This window comes from Harpia harpyja, chromosome 4, assembly GCF_026419915.1.
Source record: "Harpia harpyja isolate bHarHar1 chromosome 4, bHarHar1 primary haplotype, whole genome shotgun sequence".
Lineage (NCBI taxonomy): Eukaryota > Metazoa > Chordata > Aves > Accipitriformes > Accipitridae > Harpia > Harpia harpyja.
The window spans coordinates 69996915-70020194 of record NC_068943.1 but is presented as its reverse complement, the minus strand read 5'-3'; the positions used below and the strand labels follow the sequence as shown (position 1 = coordinate 70020194).

The 23280-nt window shown below is 35.3% G+C and overlaps 1 protein-coding gene across 7 annotated transcripts in view; it reads left to right on the top strand.

Annotated features, from left to right (window-relative positions):
- The window catches only part of SCAF8 (SR-related CTD associated factor 8), a 166048-nt gene that overhangs the window by 43662 nt on the left and 99106 nt on the right, over window positions 1-23280 (top strand). For 5 of the 7 annotated variants that reach the window (XM_052784659.1, XM_052784655.1, XM_052784660.1 and 2 more), the window contains 11 exons: window positions 114-245; window positions 403-515; window positions 1018-1211; window positions 3798-3898; window positions 5374-5487; window positions 6165-6321; window positions 7497-7627; window positions 9242-9386; window positions 9910-9990; window positions 10446-10667; window positions 11316-13634. In XM_052784659.1, coding sequence (XP_052640619.1) covers window positions 114-245; window positions 403-515; window positions 1018-1211; window positions 3798-3898; window positions 5374-5487; window positions 6165-6321; window positions 7497-7627; window positions 9242-9386; window positions 9910-9990; window positions 10446-10667; window positions 11316-12970 — 3045 coding nt within the window. In that variant the 3' untranslated portion in view covers window positions 12971-13634. Of the gene's footprint in view, window positions 1-113; window positions 246-402; window positions 516-1017; window positions 1212-3797; window positions 3899-5373; window positions 5488-6164; window positions 6322-7496; window positions 7628-9241; window positions 9387-9909; window positions 9991-10445; window positions 10668-11315; window positions 13635-23280 lie in introns of those variants that run through there. The other 2 variants (XM_052784658.1, XM_052784656.1) reach the window with 1 other exon arrangement.

Here is a 23280-nt window from a genome sequence, read left to right as displayed (position 1 = left end):
AAATAGTTTTTCAGAGGTATTAGAACACTTGTTTCAGGTACTATTACATTTTTGACACAGTAAGCATTTTGAATTATGAGGCTTTTTATGATACATTATTATTTGTTATTTAGGCAAGCCCTGAGGAGAATCAAGAAGGAAATTTTGGTTCAGAGCACTCTGCCTCACCATCACAAGGGAGTAGTCAGCAGCAATTTTTAGAAGTGGAAACAAATGTAGATGATTCAATGGATATTCAGCAACAGGTAAAACGTATTTTAAATTTGATTACAGAAGTTGAAAGGAAAACACATAGGAAGGTGATTTCAAAATGAGTAATATGGATATATGCTTTAATATAGTCATATACATTGTGACTATATTTATTAAATGTTATTGAACATCTGTTATGTCTGACCTCAGGACATGGATATAGATGAAGGACAGGATGTTGCTGAAGAAGAGATTTTTGAACAAGAAGAAAAGAAATCAGCTGTTCGTTCAAGATCAAGAACTCGTTCAAGATCTCGTTCAAGGTTTCGTAATTAACTTGTATTAAGTAAATGAAGGTTTTCTGAAACAAAGTTGCAATTTGTGATTATCACTCTCAATTCCGTATTTTCCAAAATTGTCATGAGCGGTTTTTGGCAATGAAAAAAAAGTGTTCATTTAATATTTGTGTGTTAGATGCAGACCTTCTGTGTGACAGTTCATTTTGCATATCTGTGATGTACTTTAATTTTTTTTTTTTAAGACCTGTTCAGGTAACAAAAATAACTAACACTAGCAGCTGGTCAGGTTTTCTATGCCAGAAAAATAGATACTGTTATGGAACTCTTTGAATGTATTTTGTTTTGTTTTAAGCTCAAGGTGTATGTTCTATTCCTTGCACTACTGGCATAAAGTTTATTTCCTGAAGCAGTTTGAGTGAATATAACAGAAGTGTCTGTATCATGCTTAAAGTTTGTAGTTAAAAGATAACTAAATCAGAATTTTGGGTTTTTTTAACTCAGCATACTGAAATTAAGTATTTTGTAGGTCACCAAGAAAACGGAGGTCTAGGTCACGATCTGGTTCTCGTAAGCGTAAACACAGAAAACGTTCACGCTCGAGATCAAGAGAAAGGAAGAGAAAGTCGTCTCGGTCATATTCCAGTGAAAGAAGGGCTAGGGAAAGGGAAAAAGAACGTCAGAAAAAGGGATTGCCTCCTATACGGTCAAAAACACTAAGTGGTAAGTGGCAGCTGCTTATTGTTTTTATAATGGAGTATTAAAGGGAAAAAAGGCTTTGTTTTTCATTGAAAGAACAAGATTTAGCCTGAATACTGTTACAAAATACAATAACCATAATCTTTTTTATGTTTCATTTCCGACGTTTCTTACAACTTAGGTATATCGTTTCATCTTAGAGGAAAGCAAGTATCATACTGTTCTACTGATGATGTTACTCATACTGTTGCACCAATGATTTTACTTCTGAACGGAGAGTAGCAAGGGCTGTCCCTAAGTTACAATCTGCTTTTTCTGTAATGCTGTCTTCTGTGGGGCATTTGAAGATCATCAGTGCTTGACCTGAAAATTGGTACGCTGATAAGACATTTAAGTGTGTGGTACACACTTTGGACACTTTGCTGAATATCTTAAATAGAGGCCAGTTTTGTTAAACTTTTAGAGTGCTTTTTATCACAGGAATGTAGAGCCAAAGCAAGTGGAAATGTGAAACAAGTAATTTGCTATCATAAGACAGACCATAATGGTTGTATCTTAAGAAGGTATCCAAAAACCAATTGGATTTCAGCTTCTGCAGAGTGCCGCTGTGCACTACTGTTGTTTCTACAGAGAATTTACATACTAAAAAGGAGGAAGATAGCAGGGAGAAGGAGAACTTTCTCCACACAGTTGCTTAAATCAAAGGGAATGTATTTTGAGATGAGCACTTGAAACAGTGAAATTGGGTGTAGTCATCTGCTACTGTGTCAGTATATCCCATTCCTGCTTTTAGCAGGACTCTGGATTCTTGGGATGCATAATTGTACTTAATTTATTTTTGTAATGAACTTGTGTTCCCAAATTTAACTTTGTTTAGATAGTTTATACACAGTTTCTGATGTAGTTTTGCATTTATTTTGTGTTTTAAAACTATATCATTTATCTGGCAAGTTAAATAGTTCAAAATTCATTCTTGCAAAGGCAAGAATGTTCTGTTCTCTTCACATTAATATTTTACATCATTCCAAGGTGGCTTTAAGCTCAGGACTGTACTACAGTTTCGATGTATATTTTTTTCTTCTTCGACTTTTCACATGAAAAGAGGCAAATCAGTTTTATGGTGTAGATTTCTCATAGTAGTTCACAAAGCAGGGAGCTATAATCAGAATGGGTGGCAACTGAGTGGCAGTGATGTTAAGTAACCTGATGAACAGCAGCAGCAATTTAGGTCCTGTGAAGTGACCCAGGTCATGGAAAGGAGATATTAAGAAGGCCAAGTAAAGTGTGGGAACTTTGGTGGGGGGTGTAAATAAATAAATAAATAAATAGGTAATTCACCTGACAAACATTTTACTTCATGAAATTTTTTTCAGTGACAGCCACTGTTATCACTTGCTCAGGTCTGAAGAATTGTTTCATAGAGCTTAACACCATGAGAATCAAAAGGGTCATCTACAAGCATGTGAGGAACAAGTTTTGTCCAAGAGAAATCTTAAGGCTACTCATTCTCAGTACTGCTGAGTACTGCTGTAAATTGAAAATGTTAGTTGTCAGAGGAACGCACAAAACTGGTTTCCAGTTTGGTGCACCAAGATTGGTACAGGAAGGGATGTGTGATGTATCAAGATCATGATGAAGAAAGGATGTTTCCTTCGTTCAGGTTAGGGCAGGCCCAAGAGATCCAGGTTGTCTGGTTTGGTTCTGCCTTAGATCCTTTAAGATCCTGGGTGGATTATTCACGGTATTAAGTTATTTGAGGAAAACTACCAATATTGGCCTAATCTCTTGCTGATTTAGATCACCTTGTGTTAAGTGGAAGTAACTGCTGTGACTGTGTCAAGGCTTGCACACGTAGATTGGGTAATAATTGGGAGACAAAAGAATTGGAACCATGTACATATGGGAGAAGGAAGTTTTAGCTCACACGTCAGTGAGGGTTTATATTTGGTGAGGCGGTTGGGGTAGGCATTTGGGAGACATTGCAGGGATCAGGGCTTGTGGTGGAATTGACAAGAGTCAGAAGTATCATGGACATCTTCAGCTCAATGGTGGGCCTCAGCCATGTTTGTCTTTCTGGGATGTTCCCCAAGGTAAAGTAAAAGTATAGTTTCCATTTCTTTCAGGTGAAAATGCAGTGCATAATACTGCAGTTAAGTTCCTTCTGTAATACGCTTCTAGCCAGTTAGACCTTAGTCTTACTTCATTAAAACTGACTTTAAATCCTAAAGGCATGGTTTTTTATGGAACATGGAATAGTAATGATTTTTTGCGCCACCCCCCACCCCGCCCCCGTAATTTCTACTGCAGTTTACCTTTAGCTAATAATCTACAGAATTTTATTTTTTCATTTCTTTTAAAGCAACTCTTTTGTTTAAAAGAAAATGAAAAAAGAAGAGTGAACATTTGTACTGAATATCTGTTTGGTGTCTTTTAACCCTTAACATTTTTGTTAATGTACTTAATCTCTATATAGTAAGTAATAGATTTACTATTCTTGCTTTTTGATCAGTGATTTCTGTCTAATTGTAAAGCCTTTTATATCCATGCTGTAGAGTATTTCATAAGCTAACGTTCTAGTATTTGGATTGACGTGACTGTGTCTCTTGACAGTTTGCAGTACTACTCTTTGGGTAGGTCAAGTAGACAAGAAGGCTACACAGCAAGATTTAACTAACTTGTTTGAAGAATTTGGACAAATAGAGTCAATTAATGTAAGTAAGCATGTTATCATGCATTTTCAGGGATTACAGACAAGCAACTTAAACATGCTTATGCCTCTGAATTCCTTTTAGCAGCTTAAGCTTGTATTTAGGAGACTGTTTTTTATCACTGTTTAAAAACTGTGGCTATGATATTTGCTTGTTGGTTTCCATGTACTGTCTTTTGAAACACTAAAGACAGTACACTTCATGGTAAAATGGCTTTTCCAAAGCACTAACAATTTACACAGTTTTTTAAACCAGGGTCTTAACAAATAAGTTATGTCTTTTCTCTTTTTGTGATGTGGCATGAGGCAGGTATCATTTTTCCTTGGACTAATGAACACAAATGTATCCACATTTTTCTTGGTTACGTTCCATACACAGGGTTCCTTAAGTGGAATCAATGTGGATAAAACATTTAGAAGAAAATAAATTGTACTGTAAGCAAGTGTTTATTCTAAAATGTGACAATTAAAAAGATGCTTATAATTTGGAGATACTTTTGTCATTATTTAGAGTAATTTAGGTTTAGATATTTAGAGTCGTACTTCAGTGTTGCCTATAATTCAGCTTCAAGAGAAGGTATTTTTCTCCTAAAGTAACATATATGCATGAGAGAAACTTGGTTTTTTTGTCTTTTGCTCCAGCAGTTTTAAAGTGCTTCTCATGCAATTTCATTCATTTCAGATAATATTTTTACTATTTTTCCTATCATGTTAATATATTCAAATATATAATTAATAAGGAATAGGTTTTGTGGCAAAATAGGTTTTCTTTTAAAAAGCTTCACAAGTCAAAAAAAACCCATAGCCTGACACTTAAGCCGCGTTTTGATTTGCATATTTTTATAAGAACTGCATTAAAATCTGTCATCTTACGTATTTTTTTCGTTATGTTACTGTGTGTTCCTAACCAACATAAAAGCACACCTGTATTTTTGACTAAAACTAAAATAAGCAGTTGTCATACATGATTTGCAGACTTTCAAAGATTACATGCCACATCATACTTCTCTTTCCTAAATAAATATTAAAGCTAGTGGAAATCACACTTCAGGAATGAGGACTCTACCCTTCAAAAGTCAAGGTACTTTTAATCACAGAGTTTGCACCTTGGTGAAGGGTTGTTGCTCAGCTTGCAGTGAATGTGGAGCTTTATAAGAGGTAGCAACCTCTGATTTTCTGCAGTTGTCATAGTATAACTCCCAGTTCTTGCCTGCTCCATGTTGTTGAAATCTTTCATGTCATTTTTAGCATCCATTCTTCAGCTTGCTGCTGCTTCTTGAAAATGTTATAACTGAACTACCCTGCCAATAACAGTCTTAAGTTTTGCTGATGCTCAAAATTGTTAATGTTGCTGATGAAGGTGATGATTGTTTACAGTGTAAGCCTTTCCTTTTTTAGTATGAGTATTCACTTAGTGTAGTTACGTAATCTGAAGTACTGGTTTTCCTACTTTTTAAGACCATTGCTTTTTTTCCATAGATGATTCCCCCAAGAGGTTGTGCTTATGTGTGTATGGTTCACAGACAAGATGCGTATCGTGCTCTTCAGAAACTTAGTTCTGGGTCCTATAAAATAGGATCTAAAATTATTAAGGTAAGTTGATTTTAATCTAAGGATGCTGTCTATTTCAAATGCAGTACAGTTTTAATATGATGATTTGTCATTTAGCAGCTGTTCATTCAAACATACAACGTAGGGAAGAATAATGAAGCAGTAAGATGTAAATTGTTTTCTTTCCTCTCTCTCTAAAATGCAGCTTTTAACAGGCAATATGAAAGATAGTAAAATGAAATTACGACTTGATACCTAGGAAATACTTGGAGAACATTTTACGTGCGTACTAGTAATAAGAGTACAAGGCTGTAAACAACCTAAGTCCTGTACCTGACCATATGGATCACTTAATATTAAATTTTACAGTAATCTTAGAGAGTTAAGTATATGATGAAATGTTGTGGGTTTTTCTACTTTCTTTGATGCTTTAGGATGAGTCCTTGAAATACTGTATTTTTAATTTCCCCATATATATATGTTAGAATTAATGTAGAACAAATTTAAGCTTTTTGATGTAATTGATCTTCCACATATGTGTTGCAGAGCCCAGGTAAACTTCCTACAGGTTCATTTAAAATTAAAAACTTTTAAAAACTTTAATAAATAGATACTGAAGATTGATCTGCAGTGACAGAAACAGGAAGGAAATGACCTGAAATATTCTGTTCACAGATTATATGATTTAACCAGATTATCTGGTTGGGTTTTATTTTTAGATTGCCTGGGCTTTGAACAAAGGTGTGAAAACAGAATACAAGCAATTCTGGGATGTGGATCTGGGAGTTTCATATATTCCTTGGGAGAAAGTAAAATTGGATGATTTGGAGGGCTTTGCTGAAGGTGGCATGATTGATCAGGAAACAGTAAATACAGGTACAGATGTTAACAGTGATTCTGATAGTTAGAAAATTTATTTATTGTGGTAATTGCAAATCCTCAAAGTTTATTGTTTTAGATAATATGTACTCTCTTTCAATTTACATAGATTTTACTAGCTACTTGTTTACAATATAAATGGCACTGTAATCATGAAATCTAGATTGTCTTTGTAGATGAGTAACTAGTTGATTGTCATGACAATGAGGAATTGGTGACAAAGGAGAGTTAATTTAAGCAAGTTAATAAAGTTAGCATTTTTTAAAAACAGTTATGAATTTACAGTTTACTTGTTTCCAAATATGTAAAATATTAATTTGTCTAGAAATAATGATCTGCTTGTGATAATGAAAAGTCTCATATTCAGGTATAAGACTTAAGTTGGAGTTGGAACTTGTCCAAATAGGCACAGCTTAGCTGAACGTTAAGGTATTTCCTCCATAAACTTGAGGAGACAGGAAAGCAAGTAATGTTAGACCTTACTCTGAAACCCAGGTAACTGAGAGGTTTGTTAGGTTTGTAAAAGATTCACGAGTTCTCTGTTTTCTGGAGACGGATCTAACACCAAATGACTGCACTATACTGAAGTAAACACTAGATTAAGACTGTTTTGTAATAGTGACAATTTTTCAGGTAAAAAAGCAGTCTTGCTTTAAGTAAAAACTGAATATAAATGACAAAAATTAAAACATGGAACACTACTGAAATACATTCACTATGTTATACTTGAAAAACAAAACTTTTTGAGGAAGTGGCAGAAGGAAGAAATGGGGGTTGGGGTGAGGTTTGTTTAACATTCTCTGTCATTGTACAGTAGCCAGCTGATAACACAGATATGTTAACAACAACAGCTTTTAGAGAACTGGAGCATGCTTTATATTACAAATTATTAACGGAAAGATTAGTGAAAAAAATTGGCAAGTTTTGAAAAATCAGTTTGTATACAGGCTTAATTAAACAGAGTATTGCAGGTGATTAAAGATATTTTACAGTTTTTAAAATATAATAAATAATAGCACTTGCTTCTCTTCATAGTAAGTTTGGGGGTTATTTGTAATGAATCTGTATAGCTACCAGATTAAAATTTATTGTTTAAGAAGGAAGAGGACTTTTTAGTATTTAAATAATACATTCATTATCTTTTTATATTAAAAATATACCTTTTTTTAAAGAATGGGAAACAGCCAGAAGCTCAGAAGCTGCTAAAGAAAATATTCAAACTACACAGAGTGCTGCAGTTGATAAGAGTACAGTTATTACAACGCAGACAGAAGCTTACACACAACCAGTCACTATGCTGCAGGTTTGTATTGGTCTTGAGTTTGCAAAAACCCCACAGAACTGGAGGACAAACTTTTTATTCAATATAGATAAATTTTAAAAGCTGAGTTAAATTACTTAAATCAAAAATACTTAAGTCCTACATCCATGTGTGTTTCTTTCTGAAATATTTTAGAGTAGAATCAGTTGCCGTGGTTGAGCAAAATCTTTAGATTCTTGCACAACATATCCCAAACTCGTGTACAATCTCAAGTGAAGGCTTAACTGTTGAAGACAGAACAATTGTAAAAAAAAAAAAAAAAACAAAAACAAAAACAACAAAAAAACCCCTGGCACATTAGTTTTTTAAGGAGAAATTAAAATGAGCCTACAGAAAATATTTTGCTTATAGAGCAAAGCATCCTTCTGTAAGCTATGCAATGCAGTAATCTTTTTTTTCACTTGGGCTTGTTTCTTCTCTACCTATGTGCTTTTCGCCTTATCAGCTTTGAATGTAAGTTTAATTATTTTCTCAGTAATTTGGGGCAGGATTTCATAGGGATGGTCTCATCTTTAAAATATCTGATTATTCAAGTAGTGTGCTGTTGCACTCCATATGCAGTAATTCATAAGAGTCTTCACTGTATTTTTTTCCTTCTGCTAAACCAGAGAATTTTTATTAACATCCAATCAGTAACAAGGTATTGTGGAAGGCTAGAAAAATACAGCATAATTTTTCTTCAGTATATTACACTCACATGTTTATCAAGTATAAATAAAAATGCTTTTTGTCAAACTCTTTAAATCTTTTTTATAATGACTATATGAAATTGTAAAATGAGAAGCAGTTGCTTAATACAGAATTTTTTGCATTCATATTGTTACTGTTTTATCTTCCCTAACGTGTATAGAAATTTCCAATACTTGAGCTTACATGAAATTACTATGAAAGTTAACGTATTTGCATTTACTTGCATTGAATTTTGAGCTTTTTTCTCTTCACAAAAATTGTCTTCACTATTCTTATTTCAGCTGTCTCCTAGTGTACACTGTGATCAGTATATATTTAAATATAGATATATATTGCTTTTATTCTGCTGCTAATTACTTGCAGTTATGCTGCACGTATCTAAACACGTAGCTCAAACAGAATTTTGAGAAATATTAAGTAATTTTCAGGATTTCATCAGGATTATTAACCTTACAATTACATACACTAAACTGAACTTTCCAGTACTGTTCTAAAATATGTAAAATTTTCTAATGAGAATAGAATCACTGTTTTCTAAGTGCTTCCAAATTGCCACACTATCTACATTTTCCTTCCTGTTCTCTGTCTGTCTCCCTTTCTGCATTCGCCTCTCTTCCATAGGTAAATTTTTATTCCTGAATAATACAGCATTCAACCATGTATTTTTCTGTTCTTTTAGACTAAAGAAAAGGTAGCATAGGATTCTTCCAGTGTCCTTGTTTACCTGCAGTGTAGGTACCATTTCAGAATGCAGTTTAATTCTTCAGGGTATTCAGAATATATACAAAGCCTTTGGTACGTTTAGGGCTTAACATGAATTGCACTCGAATCAGTTTGTCCCTCTTTCAATGTCATTGAATACTGTTAAGTATTGAAGTTGCTCGTTTTTTCTTTCCATGAAAAAAGATTCCAGTAGCTCCAGCTGTGCCTGCTGTTAGCTTGGTTCCACCTGCGTTTCCTGTCACAATGTCTGTCCCTCCTCCTGGTTATAGCGCAATTCCTCCTCCACCCTTCTTGCGAGCGAGTTTCAACCCTTCACAGCCACCTCCAGGTAAGGTACTAAAAATGAAGTTGAGTATGTAATGAGTATACTCAGTTTGTATGCTTCTAGGTACATCCTGCTTTGCATAGTTTTCCATCAGCTACTGGTTACTGTTTGAACCAGTTGGCCTTTGAATCTTTAATTTTAATCTAGTATGAAATGTCTAACTTAATATTATTTTTACTAGTGTAGTCTGTCAAGAATAGGAATTACAGCAGAATTTTTTTTGAACTTTCATAAAAATGAAAATTTGAAAATCCTGAAGATTAATCTCCTTTCTTTGGAAAAGTTTGAAACTCTTCATTTTCTTCTTTGGATATTGCTGGCAGAAATCACTTTAACATGCACATGCAGATCATCTACAGTAAAGATGGGGTTGTTTTTGAAAACAATAACCACTGTTACCTCTTCCTATACATTTGTTGTTTGCTAGTCTTCAGTGATGCAGCTTTTCAGGATAATGTAGGCAAGCTTTTACTGGAAAACTTTATTTGCTTGCCTTGTAATAATTTGTCGTTTTTTTTCCATATAGGTTATATGCCTCCCCCAGTTCCACCTGTGGTCCCCCCACCTGTTGTCCCGCCACCTGTTGTTCCACCAGTTGTTCCAACGCGTAAGTTTGATTCTTCTAGTAGTTGTTTGTGTGTTACGAAAAGCTTACTGTGGAGTTAGTGGGGAAAAAAAAGTAGCAAACTAATTATTTATTATTTGTGTGCATAGTTCAATATTTAAACCTGCCTCTAACAGATGTATCTGTTACTTGAGCTATTTGGTGTTAGTCACTGAATAATTCATAATTATTTTTGCTTAGCATTTTAACTGTATTCATTTAACGTTTAAAAATATCTGTTCAAGAATACTGATGGCTTAGGTTGCCTGCAGTTCATGGTCTCTACAAAAAACTAAATAATACAGTGCTGATTGAGGGTAAGAAATTATTATCAAAAAATGTAACACTTAGGGTAATTAATTTCACTTACTTTGATTTGTCAGCCTGACCTTTGCCAAACTAATCTTGAAGGCTTGAATATATGATTACTGTGATACATTTCTGTTATTTCTCTACAGCTTTAGTCCAGCCTCCATTACCAATTGCACAAGAGACAATGAAGGATGTTCCTTTTACTAGCCTTGTTCTACCAGTTGGCACAGTTACTAGCAATCTAGCTACTCCAACGTTATCTGCTGGAAGTGTTTTTAATCCTCTGCCAATCAACAAACCAGAATCAGATGAAAAGGGGTCACATCTTGCAGACCTTCAGATTTCTTCTGGTGAAAACAGTAGATCTGGTAAGAAATGTCTTTATTGTCTGATACTATTGCATACAGGAAACATCATACTTCTGAGGGGGTTTTTTTTTCAGATTGTAGTCCATTGTACTAATAACTACAGAGTAGGAAGTTTTAGGCTGGGTATCATTTTCAGTTTAAGTTGGTGCAGTAGTGGGAACCATCTTTGTCATCATCTGATCATTGATTTCTAGCAGCTTATGCTCAGAGATGTTCTCTTCGTAGACTCAGGAAGTAAAGCTGAGACTTGGAGCCCTTTAGAAAACTTGTTAAAAGTGCATTCTTACTACACAAGTGGCAATGGAAGGGAGCAGGAGAGGGGGTAGGATAGTATAAAATTTATAGAATTATATCAAAGATTTTAATACTTCCCTTGCATAATTTGGGTGATGGCTGTGGGGTTTGTCAATTTTAAGCTGCTGTACATTCTTTAGTCTGTAGAGACACTCATTTCTGTGGCATAATGTCTGTTTATCACTAATGTGATTAAAAATTATGTATGTTCATTATAGAAACTGAGACAGGTCTTGTCAGCAGTATCATCACTGAATGAATTAACTGAATATGAATTAAGCTGCATTTTGTTTTGAATGCTATGTGTTACACTGTCATTTTCTATTAACTGTTGTTATTGTTGCTGCATTTTAGTGCAAAGTGATGTCTCGAGTAGCTCTGGACTTGTTGGAGGAGTGCAGCCACCCAGCGTCTCAAGCAGTTCTGGGCTTACTGGAGAAGGGCAACCACCCAGCGTCTCAAGTAGCTCTGGACTTGCAGGGGGAGTACAGCCACCCAGTGTTTCAAGCAGCTCTGGACTTGTAGGAGGAGTGCAACCACCAACTGTTTCAAGCAGTTCTGGTCTTGCAGGAGGAGTGCAGCTACCTACTGTCTCCAGTAGCTCTCCTCTTGCTGGCGGAGTTCAGCCACCCAGTGTCTCAAGTAGCTCTGGACTCATGGCTGGAGTGCAACCACCAAATGTCTCCAGTAGCTCAGGGCTTCTAGCTGGAGTGCATCCACCCAGTGTCTCAAGCAGCTCAGGAGTTCTGGTAGGAGTACAGCCACCAAGTGTTTCGAGCAACTCTGGGCTTCTCATAATGCCACCACCTAATGTTTCAAGTAGTTCTGGACTTATGGGAGTGCCACCACCAAATATTTCAAGTAGTTCTGGACTTCTGGCAATGCAGCATCCAGCTGGGGTTCAAAACATGCCTCATTTAAATATTAGTAGTCAAAGGATGCCGGGAATGCCTCTTATAGATATCCGTCCAGGCCTAATGCCCCATTCGCCTGGACCAAGGTTTCCATTAATGCAGCCAGGAATGCCACCGCAGCGTAGTATTCCTCCGCCAGCAATCCTTGATCCATCTCTTCACCCACCACCTCGAGGTCCTTTTCCTCCAGGAGATATTTTTAATCAAACAGAAAGACCTTTTGGAACACCAGGAAGACAAAACATTGATAGCATTTCTAATCCAGAGAAAAGACTACCGCTTGGAGGTGATAACATTCAGCAGGAAGGAGACAGAGATTATCGCTTTCCTCCAGTGGAAAACAGAGATAATCTTAACAGACCATCTCCAGCGGATGTCAGAGATTCTGTTGGACGACCACCAGTTGATCCAAGAGAAGGCATAGGAAGGCCTCCAGTAGATGGAAGAGAACACTTTGCAAGACAACATGTAGACATGAGAGAAAATTTTGGAAGACCAGGTATAGATAACCTTGGTCGAAGAGAGCATTTTGGTTTCAATTCAGACAAGCACTGGGGACAGAGAGGAGATTATGATGAAAGAGAGCACCATGCCTTCCCTATTTATGGTGGCCCTAAAGGCTTCCATGAAGACAGAGAGAGGTTTCGGCATGTAAACTATAGGTTTGATAGTAGAAGTGGTCCCAATTGGAATAGAGGATTTGAACAAGATGCTCACAGAGATTTTGATGACCGCAGAAGACCCTGGGAAAGACAGAGGGATAGGGATGACAGAGATTTTAATTTTTGCAGAGAAATTAATGGGAACAGGTTTGGAAGAGACAGAATGTCAAACAACTGGATCCCCCCTCCACATCCACGGGTTTTTGAATATTTTGATGGGGCCACTTCCCAACGCAAAGCCGATAATATGCCCCAGGTAAATGGTGAAAATACAGAGACAGAAAGTCAGCCACCAACTGCACAGGTGCAGGATGATCCAGAACTTTATGAAAAACTGACATCTTCCGTCGAGATAAACAAAGAGAAGAGTGACACAGAAGCTGATATAGAAAGTGAACCAGTGGTAGAAAGCACAGAAACTGAGGGGACATAATCATCACTCAGTAGGTAAAAGATACCTTTTGTAAAGTTGTCATCTCTCTGTAATAGATAAATGGCTGACTGGACCGTAGCAGTTCACTTTTGTCTGCCAGAATTAAGTTAATCTGATGTTCATGTTCATCTTTCACTTAAATAACTGTACAACTGACTTGTATAGAACACTGTTCTTAATTTGAACATGGTAGGTAAACATTTTTTTTTATTTCTCTGGTAAAGCATAAATTTTCCCCCACTTGCTTTTAATTTCACAAAGATACAATAACAGCTTGTCAAACAAAGACTTCCTATGGAAGAAAATGGAATTTTTTAGATACTACCCTTAGGTTGGCTATCGAAATTGTTATACTTGAAAACAGGTGCTGGTGTATCTTGTCCGTGTTTTTAGGCTGCTGCAGAATCTTAAAGTATAGACAAAGCTGTGATATTTTATGTTCCTACAATTCGGCAGAAAATTAAATGGCCCATGTTATATAAGGAGCATAACACAGAGATTAAAAGTGATTTTGTAAAATCTACACTATAGTCTCTGTTTTCTCTAAAGTAAGTGTTTGTGATTTGTTCCTCGTACTGCAGTGGGTTTAAAAAAATGAAAAAATACATTTTAATGTTGGGTGCATTTTGTTTTTAGATGCCAATAAAGCATATTTGTTTGATAACAGTGTTCTAGGTATTGTATTTTTTTAAAAACCTGCAAGCTCTAAAAACTTGGAATCAGCTATAATATGTGCTTAGCTAGTTGTTGCAAAAGGTTTATATTACTTTTGTAAGACCAATGCAACAGTTATATGTGCAAGAAGTATATGGTTTTTAGATCGAAAATCATGCAGTCATATTAGTTTATGTAAATAATATATGTATGTAAATATTTGTGTAAACTGTTTGTAGATACCACTTTTTCTGTGCGTGCCTGTGTACGTGCACACACTCACAGAATACTGTAGACAGTTCAATAAAACTGAAATGAAATTAGGTTGTAAAAAGTTGCCTTTCACCTTCTTTAGGTAGTAAGATAACAAAACTTACTTCACTGCAGTACTGTCAAGCTTATATTTACCTTCTCATGCTCATTGCTACGATGTTCTTGCTACTTCTAGAAGGTGGAACATGATGTACTGTAAGAATATACAGTAGGATTTTAGCTTACTTTTTAAAATGCAGATATGCACGAAGCCAAACCTTAAGCAAATATTTCCATTGTCTTATTTTGTAATATATTTGGTATTCTGGATAGATAGTGGTAGTGTTCCAGTACTTTGTGGTTATTTGGTTTTAGTGATTCAAAGTCCAGAAATGTTGCACGAAAAGTAAAAAGCTGTTGTTGGTCTAAAAAACCCTACATGTTTTTAACAGAAATAAGGGGGGCTTTGTGTTTTGATGGCTTAATATTGGAGTAGAACCTCTTGTTAAATTGTTGAGATGAATTGGCTGCTTAGGTAAATTAGTAGTGCTATTCTCTCCTGTTTCACCTACTTTGCTGCTTGTGTATCCTTTAAATTGGTGGTGAAAGATTTGGCTATAGGGTAATGCCAGATTTTCAATTTGTTTCACTGAAGTGCATTTCACCAACTTCTTTCAACATAACTTTTGTTAAAATTCTGTGTCTGAAAGCATCCTTTCACTCAGTTTTGAGAAAGTTGTTTTTCTTTTGCATAATAGGATCCAAGGGTAGATTCTGTTACATGAATGCCCCTTTGGTAGAAGAAACATTTTTAGCTCAGATCAGAATTTTGATCTTTAACATTAAAACATCAACATGCAAGTTTTAATTCCCCTTCTGCTTGCCCCAAAGGGATGAAAGTATGAGAATGTCACATGAGTGTAAAGCATAAGCATGTCTTTGTAGAAGCAAGTTACGCATGTGTGTGTTGCCCTCTCCCTCTGGGAGGTGGAGTATTTTTTCATGCTGTGTCATGGTTCAGTTCATCAATTACAAGGACTTTTATTCTGGATAGTAAACAAACTGTCAGCTTAATGAAGGTAGCCTTTTGAAAGAGTGGACTTGAATGAATGATTCTTTATCTACTGTGCAAGTAGTAGTTATTAGGATGTAGTGAGGTATGCATTAAATAACTATTGCTTTGTAATAGACCTTGCTGATGTGTTTATTACCAGAACATGTCTCGGGAGTTGAGATGAACAATGTTTAAGGTAAAATACCTTCATGAGCAGACTCTGGCTCAAAGAACTTGACTGATGCTGCTGTACCACCTACTAGTAGTATTCTGGTCAGGCGGATATGGTTGTGTGAAAGTCCAAAAGCACAAAATAGCTATAAAGGGTACTTTATGAACTTAAGAGATTTTTTTTATTTCATTTTAATATGTGCAGTTTGAAAAGGCTTCAGTCATATAGACCACGTAAATACTCAGAATCAAACACATATTGGCAGTAGCTTTTCTTTTCAAACATTTTGTTAAATGCCTCTTTAAAACTGAAAGTTAAGCTGTTTTTGTTTTTCTAAACTGGGACTGGCAGTATGCTGAATTGCTCATAGTATGATGGTTTAGGTAGATTACCACGTGAGAGATGTTAAACAATTTGGTTGGTAGTGGTATAAAACAATGTATTATTTAATGATTTTTCATCTTTGTTAATATCTTTCAAGCATTAATAAATTGGCTACTGTACATATGTGTTATACCATCAATTTCTAACAGCTGTTTTATTTTTTTGTAGAATAAAAGTTTATTGTACAGTGTTCAGTTGCATCATGTTTACAGCTAGAACGGTTCCATTTCTTATTTTATTAATGTAGACTGCAGACAAATGCTACCAAAATAGCCATATTCAGAAACTCAGAAGGGACTTAATATTACCAAAACAGTATGGTTTCTTTATCTTGCCAGTAGGAATTTTTAAATCTTTTAGAGTTTAAGTGAAGACTTTCCTTTCTCACTGTAGATTAAGCCATCATAAGCCAACAGGTGCACTGAAAGGAGCAGTCCTGAGATCCAGATCAGTTCTTTGATGTGGTTCATGGTAGTGACTTGTAATTTTTGCTGATGCAAAGGAAAGAGTGAGAATGGGACAGAAAGAAGATGGGCCCCAGGCATTTGGGCAGCAGTTCTGGCTTACGCGTGTTTAAGGCTTTTTTTAGTGGTGAAAGGTGTCGATTCTAGCAACTGAAGAAGCTGATATACTATTTACATAAGTAACATACATATTGAAAAATACTTCAGCTAGCTTTGCAAACAACGCAATATATTTAGGCATGCACATTTACTTGAAAACCTTATGCATTAGTTGATGTATTTATTACCTTTTTAAACAGACTGTAATTCTGATCTTTCAGTGTACTGTATTTGAGCAGAATGCTATGTCCGTAAAGATTGCAAAGATGAAATATAGCCTTCATTTGCTATAAGGATATGATTTCTTTGCTGAAGCCTCTTTCTGTGAGATATTTGTACACTTTCATTTTTATATGTAGTGCTTCACATTGTTATTATAAACTCAAGAGAATAGATTCTGTAAGATTCCTTTGCTTTAGTAGAGTACTATAACATTCTTCAAGGCATTTCAGTGATTTAAATGGCTTTATTTATGAAGTTAAGGTACTCTTACCCTGAATAAGGCAAGACGGGCATACTGTAATCAAGCCTGTAGTGTGGCATGCATGGGCATTACGTAAGCACAGTTGGAAAATTATCAAATAAACTGTCTATAGAAGGTATTTATAAAATAAGCCAATTTATTGCAGAATTCTCTCAAAATACAGTGTCAGCAGTTTTGAAACACGTGCAAGTGTAGGTCATGCTGGTCAACACTTAAAGCACTCAGTTTCTTGATTCATGTTTCACTAACTCAAATCTTTGGGGTCATTTGATTTGAAACTGGTAAAAATGGATCCCAGATTTCATTCTTTGTATTTAAGGGTGTATGTATGTAAGGGTGACTTTTTTTGTCTCTTGATAACAGGAGCTGAACAGATACAATTTTAAAACCTATTCAGAGTATCTGGAGTCATCAAGAAGAACTAGGACAATTTTTTGTTATTGTTAATTCAGGTAATGAAAGGATCTTTCTTTCCTTGTTGACAGCTATTGCTGATTCTTTGAATTTTACATTAGTCACATTTTCCTCTCAAGTGCTGAGCTTTCACAAGTGAGCATGTACTGGGAAGCCATCTACTTGTGTAGATGATTGATTTAAAAGGCATAAAGGCAGGATATTCTTTTTTAATTTGAAGCTATTTATTTGAATAAGAATGGCAAAAGCATCTTTCTGCCATGTTCTTTCACTATATTCATTCACATCAGCAGAAACTTTGCAGTGGCAAAGAGAATATCATGTTGCAAGACTTTCTTAATTGTAACTAGTCCTACATTTCTCCTTGAAGGGTTCTTTGTGATGTTTTTTGTTCCACTTAGTCTGTGCAAGTTCTTTGGGTACTGAGTAAACATTTTTGAATCTTACTAACATATGTACATGATATTTCATAGTCAAGAAAAGTCAAGTAGAGCTACTAAAAAGAAAATTCATGACATCTCTTTAAAAGAAGTAACTTCCAGCAAAGGTGTACAGGATCTGAAAAGTGATTCTTGTCAGCAATAGGATGGTGTGAAAGTCTGTTAATAGTATTTTTGTTGAAGTTGATAAGCTGTAAAACTGTATTTGCCATAATTCTTATATTCCTTTCTACCGTGCACAAACCTGATGAAAAAGGGTGGTCTTATTGCATGTCCTACTCTTAGTCTCTTTTAGATGCTCTGCTACCAAAGATTAGAGGAGGGGAAGGACCAGTCATCTGCACACTCTTAAAATTCAAGAGGTTGTTAAGATACGTTGTGCAGTTGAAGATGAACGTATTTTCTCCTTTTAAGTAGTTTAAAATTCACATTTCAGCACTTGCATAGTAACAGTGGTGTTAGTGGTGTCACTGGTTTACTAATCTTAATCTGTACTTTTGTCATTTTTCTTTTAAAGTTAACTCACTAATGTTAACTTTAATTTTTTTCCTCTTCCTATTAGATAAAATCATACTAATTCCCTCAGACAAGGGACTATTTTGTGCTTTACAAAAAAATGTCTCGTCAGAGAGTATTGCAACCTGTAGATAGGTTAGCTGAACATTTTTTCCTTCCTGTTGTAATGCTTTAATGCTGCAATCTTCCTCTTGAATGATTTTCTGTATGCATCTCTGTGTTACAATGGATACATGTTCACGTAAGTGTGTATCGAGCTTTCTGTTGAAATGAGGAAAAACTGTGAGATTCTTTAAGGTAGATGACTTTAGAAACACACTTGATGTGTTTCTAAAACTAGGGTAAACTTCACAGCCATATTGATTTGTATACTGGAGCATTATAATTGTGTTGGAGTGTTATAATTGTGTGCAAGCCAGTGGAAAAAATCCTTAATAGGTGAAGAGTATTAAATGGATATAGAATAGTTAACTCAGACGTAGATTGGTAGGATTCACATAGGCCATAGATGCAGGGAATTTGGATCTCAATGTGACTTTCACACTGAAGGAGAGGTCATATTATAATTACATCTGCGAAAATAAGAAATGTAGCTTTTTCTTGATAACAGCAGAAATTAAGTAGAAATTATCTTAGTGTATACCATCCCTTCTAAAAATCCATCTGCCTTCGTCTAGCCAAATGAAGCTGTATCATTGTCACTTTAGTTGATCAAGGGAAAAATTAGATTATGATTATTAGATTTATGCTGCTTCTGAGGTAATCAGTTCTCATTCAGCAATGCAGTGAAATGCAGTTTTAAGTGTGCCTTAAGTTTTTCCCTCTGAAAAGGAGCATAAATTTCAAACTGTATATAAAAATGTGGACAAAATCAGTACATTTTTGTCTGCAGAATTTGAAATGTAATTTTGGGTTCAGTGATTTCCTTCAAGAAAATCTTTGTCATTTAGGTAGTGTAAGTACATAAATACTAAATGGACACCCAGCTTTAAAAATGTTTACTGAAAGTTATACTAGTCTATCCAGTTCATTTTTCATTTATTTTGACATGCTTGCAATACATTATTTTGTCAAGTGGTGCCATCACAGAATTCCTCTTACCACAAATTAGAATTACCTTTGAATTATGTAATTCAATTGCATAATTATTTAAATCTAGGACAATTGTAAGTCTTTCTCTTGAAATTTATGGATTTCTTCTACAGTATGACTACCAATACAGGAAATTCACTATTGAGAACCTTATTGTTCAAGTTATCTGTGATTAAAAGTAAAATACTGAAAACAAATTGAAATCCTTGCTGATTCATTTGGAATTTTGTTACCTATTAAAAGCAGAATAATGGCATCTTCTCAAATTTCATGTTGATCAAAAATTCACCGTACTAAAAGTACAAAGTTGATGGGCTGTAGTTCTGTGAATTGATAAAATGAGTGAGGCACCCATTATTTTTATTAGAATGTGAAACCGTGAAGTGATTAGGGTTAATATGTTATTTATACAAAATATTGAAATGTAGTCTTAAGTTTTATATACATTTCATACATGCTTTACACCTGCAATCCTTGTTGCATGATCAGAACCACTGTGGAAAACAGGAAAGTGGCATGAAATGGCAAATTCTGGCAGACACCAAAAATGCTGTACAGATTGGATCTATATGTAAACCAGTGGATAGATAATGTTGTTTCAGAGGCAGTAGCTTGTTAGGTAAAACCTCAGTTACAAAGCATAAATAAACCTTTCTTTTTTATATTTAATAAAAGTTAATGCACATGTTCTGATTAAATATTCACTAATTAGCAAGCAAGTATCCAAAGATTTTAAGTAGTCCTGAGCATTTTTCTTAATGTTGTTTGTACCTTAATTAAAAATAAACAAACAAAAAAACCCCAACAAAACAAAAAAACCAACCCAAACAAGCAAACAAAAAAAAACAGACCCAAAACCCACCACAAAACACAGGAAGGTGTAAATATTTGTAAGACAACATTCTTGGAGAAATAACTTGATACAACTGTTAATATATTTATGTGGGTATTTTTAAGTAGTAGATACTGCAGAACCCAGGTAAAAGCATGATAAAGAACTATCTCACTTGCGAGGAATGTGCTGAACTGAGGTGTCGGTGTAACATCCAAGACTTTTTTGTTCCTCGTTTGTGTTACCTCCCAGTCCAAATCTGATCTTGTTCAGGGTTCCACTCTGAACGCTGATTAGAGGATCTTCTGATTAATGCATATGTACTTTGTCTAATATGTAATACATCATATGTGTTGCATCACTGTAATACAGACACAGACAGCTAGTGGGAAGTTGAGAGTGATGTTGTTTAGTGGGCATGGTTGATGGCTGGACTCGATGATCTTGAAGGTCTTTTCCAACCTAAATGATTCTATGATTCTGTGATTGTTTGGGGCAGAACTATCAGAGAAATCAAAAGAGGAGATTACTGAATTGTGTGTACCACCAATCTGAAACATTGCTGTTGAGGAATGTCTTCTTAGTACAGACATAATTACTGATTACTTTTAAGTATCTCAGTAGTTAAAAGGACGTATTTCACAGTAGTATCCCGGTTTGAACAGTCCTAGCTACAGTATTGTTTGCTTTCTGCTATCTGTAGAAAATACAATTTTCTTGATGAAATTTATTACATTACCTTTCATGTTATTTCTAGAGACTTTTTTGAAGTCTGAAGTGCTTCAGTTTTAGTATTAAAACAGTGTGATATACAGCCTCACTTGTTTACCAGTGGGACATTGCCATTGGCTTCATTGGATCCAGAATTTCAAACCTGTTGTCTTATGTGTCTCAGTTTCTTCTTCAGCAACTTTTAGAAAAGCTGGTGGTAGAACATCATCTGGTTCTAGTTTCATTGATTTTTATACTGCTTTTAAGCGTAAAGCCTTGGATGGGATAATTTGTTTCAAATCCTGTTCCCCTGTGTATTTATGAGCAGGTAGCCCTAATAAAGATTGTTTCGAGATGCTCAGAGTATGGCGGAGTAGACTGCACAAAATGTCTGAAAAAAAATTGCAAGCACTGTACTTGTCTAGTCCTATGCTAGGAAGTTCATGGAGTGAAAGAAAGCAAGCAAATGAGAGCTAGTTAAACGCATTTGTCTCATCTTCTAGCTCCTAAAATGATTGTACTTTCCAAGTTGATCTTTTCAATGCAGCACATAGAGCAGCTCTGTAACACGCAGTCACTGATCATTTAGAATCCGTTATGTCCTCTAGCTTTCTTTTCCCCATCTGCTTACTGCTTTTTTGAAAGGTTGTGTTTTACTTAAATAGCATTTTTTTCTTCAAATGATTTAAAGAAAAATGTTTTCTTTAAATAATAAAGTTTTCTTATTTCATTTTAGAATGCGCTGCCTAGCTTTCCTCAATAAATTCCCTTCTCCAATGAAAAGTTCTTACATTTCTGTATTAACTAGAATAGAAATAAGAATGGATGACATGTAAAAAAAGAAATAAAATTTTTATCCAAAATTACATATTTTTGTCATGCTAGTCTGGTTCCAGCATGTTCAAAAACATAAGTAAACCAGCATTTTTCACACCACCTAGCAGTTTATGGTGTCTACGATGTGCTTAACTTTTCAAGTTGCAGAAGTTAGAGTGACTTCAGGAGCTGTGCCACGCAACACTTGTACACTGTAGTGAATGCCAAGGTCTTGCATTTCCTTTCTCCATTCCTTACCTTGTTACCAGATATTTTAGTCTTTCTTACTCACAGTGAAGAAATTTAATGAACAAATTGTCTGAAAATGATGAAAAATTTCACTTCTCCCAACTTTGAGAATTAATTTGTTCTAAATGTCTCTCATCTTGTGACAGGAAAGCAGGCAAACGTAAATCCAAAAGGAACAAATATGCAAAAGCAGTTATTTCTGGCATTTTATGGGTAAGAAAATAAGACCTAAGGAAAGTCTGCTAGAGAACTGGAAAGGTTTTCATTCATGGTTTGTTTTACCAACTGATTGGCTTTTTTTGAAAGCCATCTATTTGAAAATGATATTTTCTTAGAGGTCCTTCTCAAGAAATTTAACTGTTGGCCTTTTGTCTCATTCAAATTTTTCAAAACTGGGACCTATTAAGCATCTTATAATACAGCTTTGAAATGATACATCTTGTCTTAGAGTAATTGTCTAACATTGACTTGAGGTACATACGACAAGATACACACTACATTAGAATTTATTATTGTTAAACTATTGATGTATGTATATATATCCATTTTTATAGAAGCTTCTGGAAAGCTTAGCCACAGTATTTACAGTGTATACCATATGAAAGAAAACACAAAAGTACAGCATGAACTCTTCCTCTTGCTGTACATGTTAGTCATGGTGTTCCTCTAGCTGAAGCATCTTTGTTTTGTCTTCCGCTCTTGCTGTGTCAAAGGAGTTAAAGTTAGACATGGGTGTCTTCACATACAGATTTAAGTGCACATCATCTCTGATAATCAGGTGAATTTTTAAAAATCTAAATATTAAGGTTCTAAATTTAGCTTGCTATGAAACGGTTGGTTACACCAGATTTTTACACCATTTGGTGGTTAGGATCTTATTTTTTGAAGTAAAATGAAACAAAATATTGCTGCATATGAGGAAGGGTTCAGTCTTGTTGATGATCAGTTTTTTATGTGAGAGTATAAAGTTCCCAGCCTTACACTACAGAAAATGATGCTCTGGTAGACTGTGACAGAGAAAGCCTTAATTATTCTGGCACTTGGCTGGAAAAACCACCTACCACAACTTTTCGTCTCAGGCTATGAGGTAACACAGGGAGTGCAAACGGGTCCAGGCAAACTGCCGTGCTTTACAGGTGCACAGGTGGACGCCCTGACGGTGGGCTTGTCTTCAGCCATAGAGACACAAGGCTCCTGCTCACCTGCAGATCAAGGTTTTCTTCTCTGCCTGAGCCACAATAGTAGTATTACTACAGCATGCAGCACAATAGTCTTTTTATACTGAACGTTGTCATGTGGTTAATATTTATAAATAGGAGAAGTATTTGAAGTTAACTAGTAATATGTTTTTAGAGTTAATCATTGCTGGCAAGTCAGATTTGTGAACCAGGTGCTCTACTTGAAAGGAACCCTGCACGCAAGAAAGATGAGAGATGATTAAACCACTGTAGGTGCCTGTTTGGATTGTTCTGAAACAGAATTATACCTGAAGACGTTATAGGTGTGTGATTCCTACTTCTAGGTCGCACTTTCTGGGAAAAGGCCAAGAGTTAAATTCTGAAATTTTTCAGAGTTCTGACCTTCTGAAATGCTAGCAGTAGGTGGATACCTCAAATATACCACTCACTTGCATTTGCGTTCCCATTACTCATGTGGTCTTGACCATGTGTGGTAATA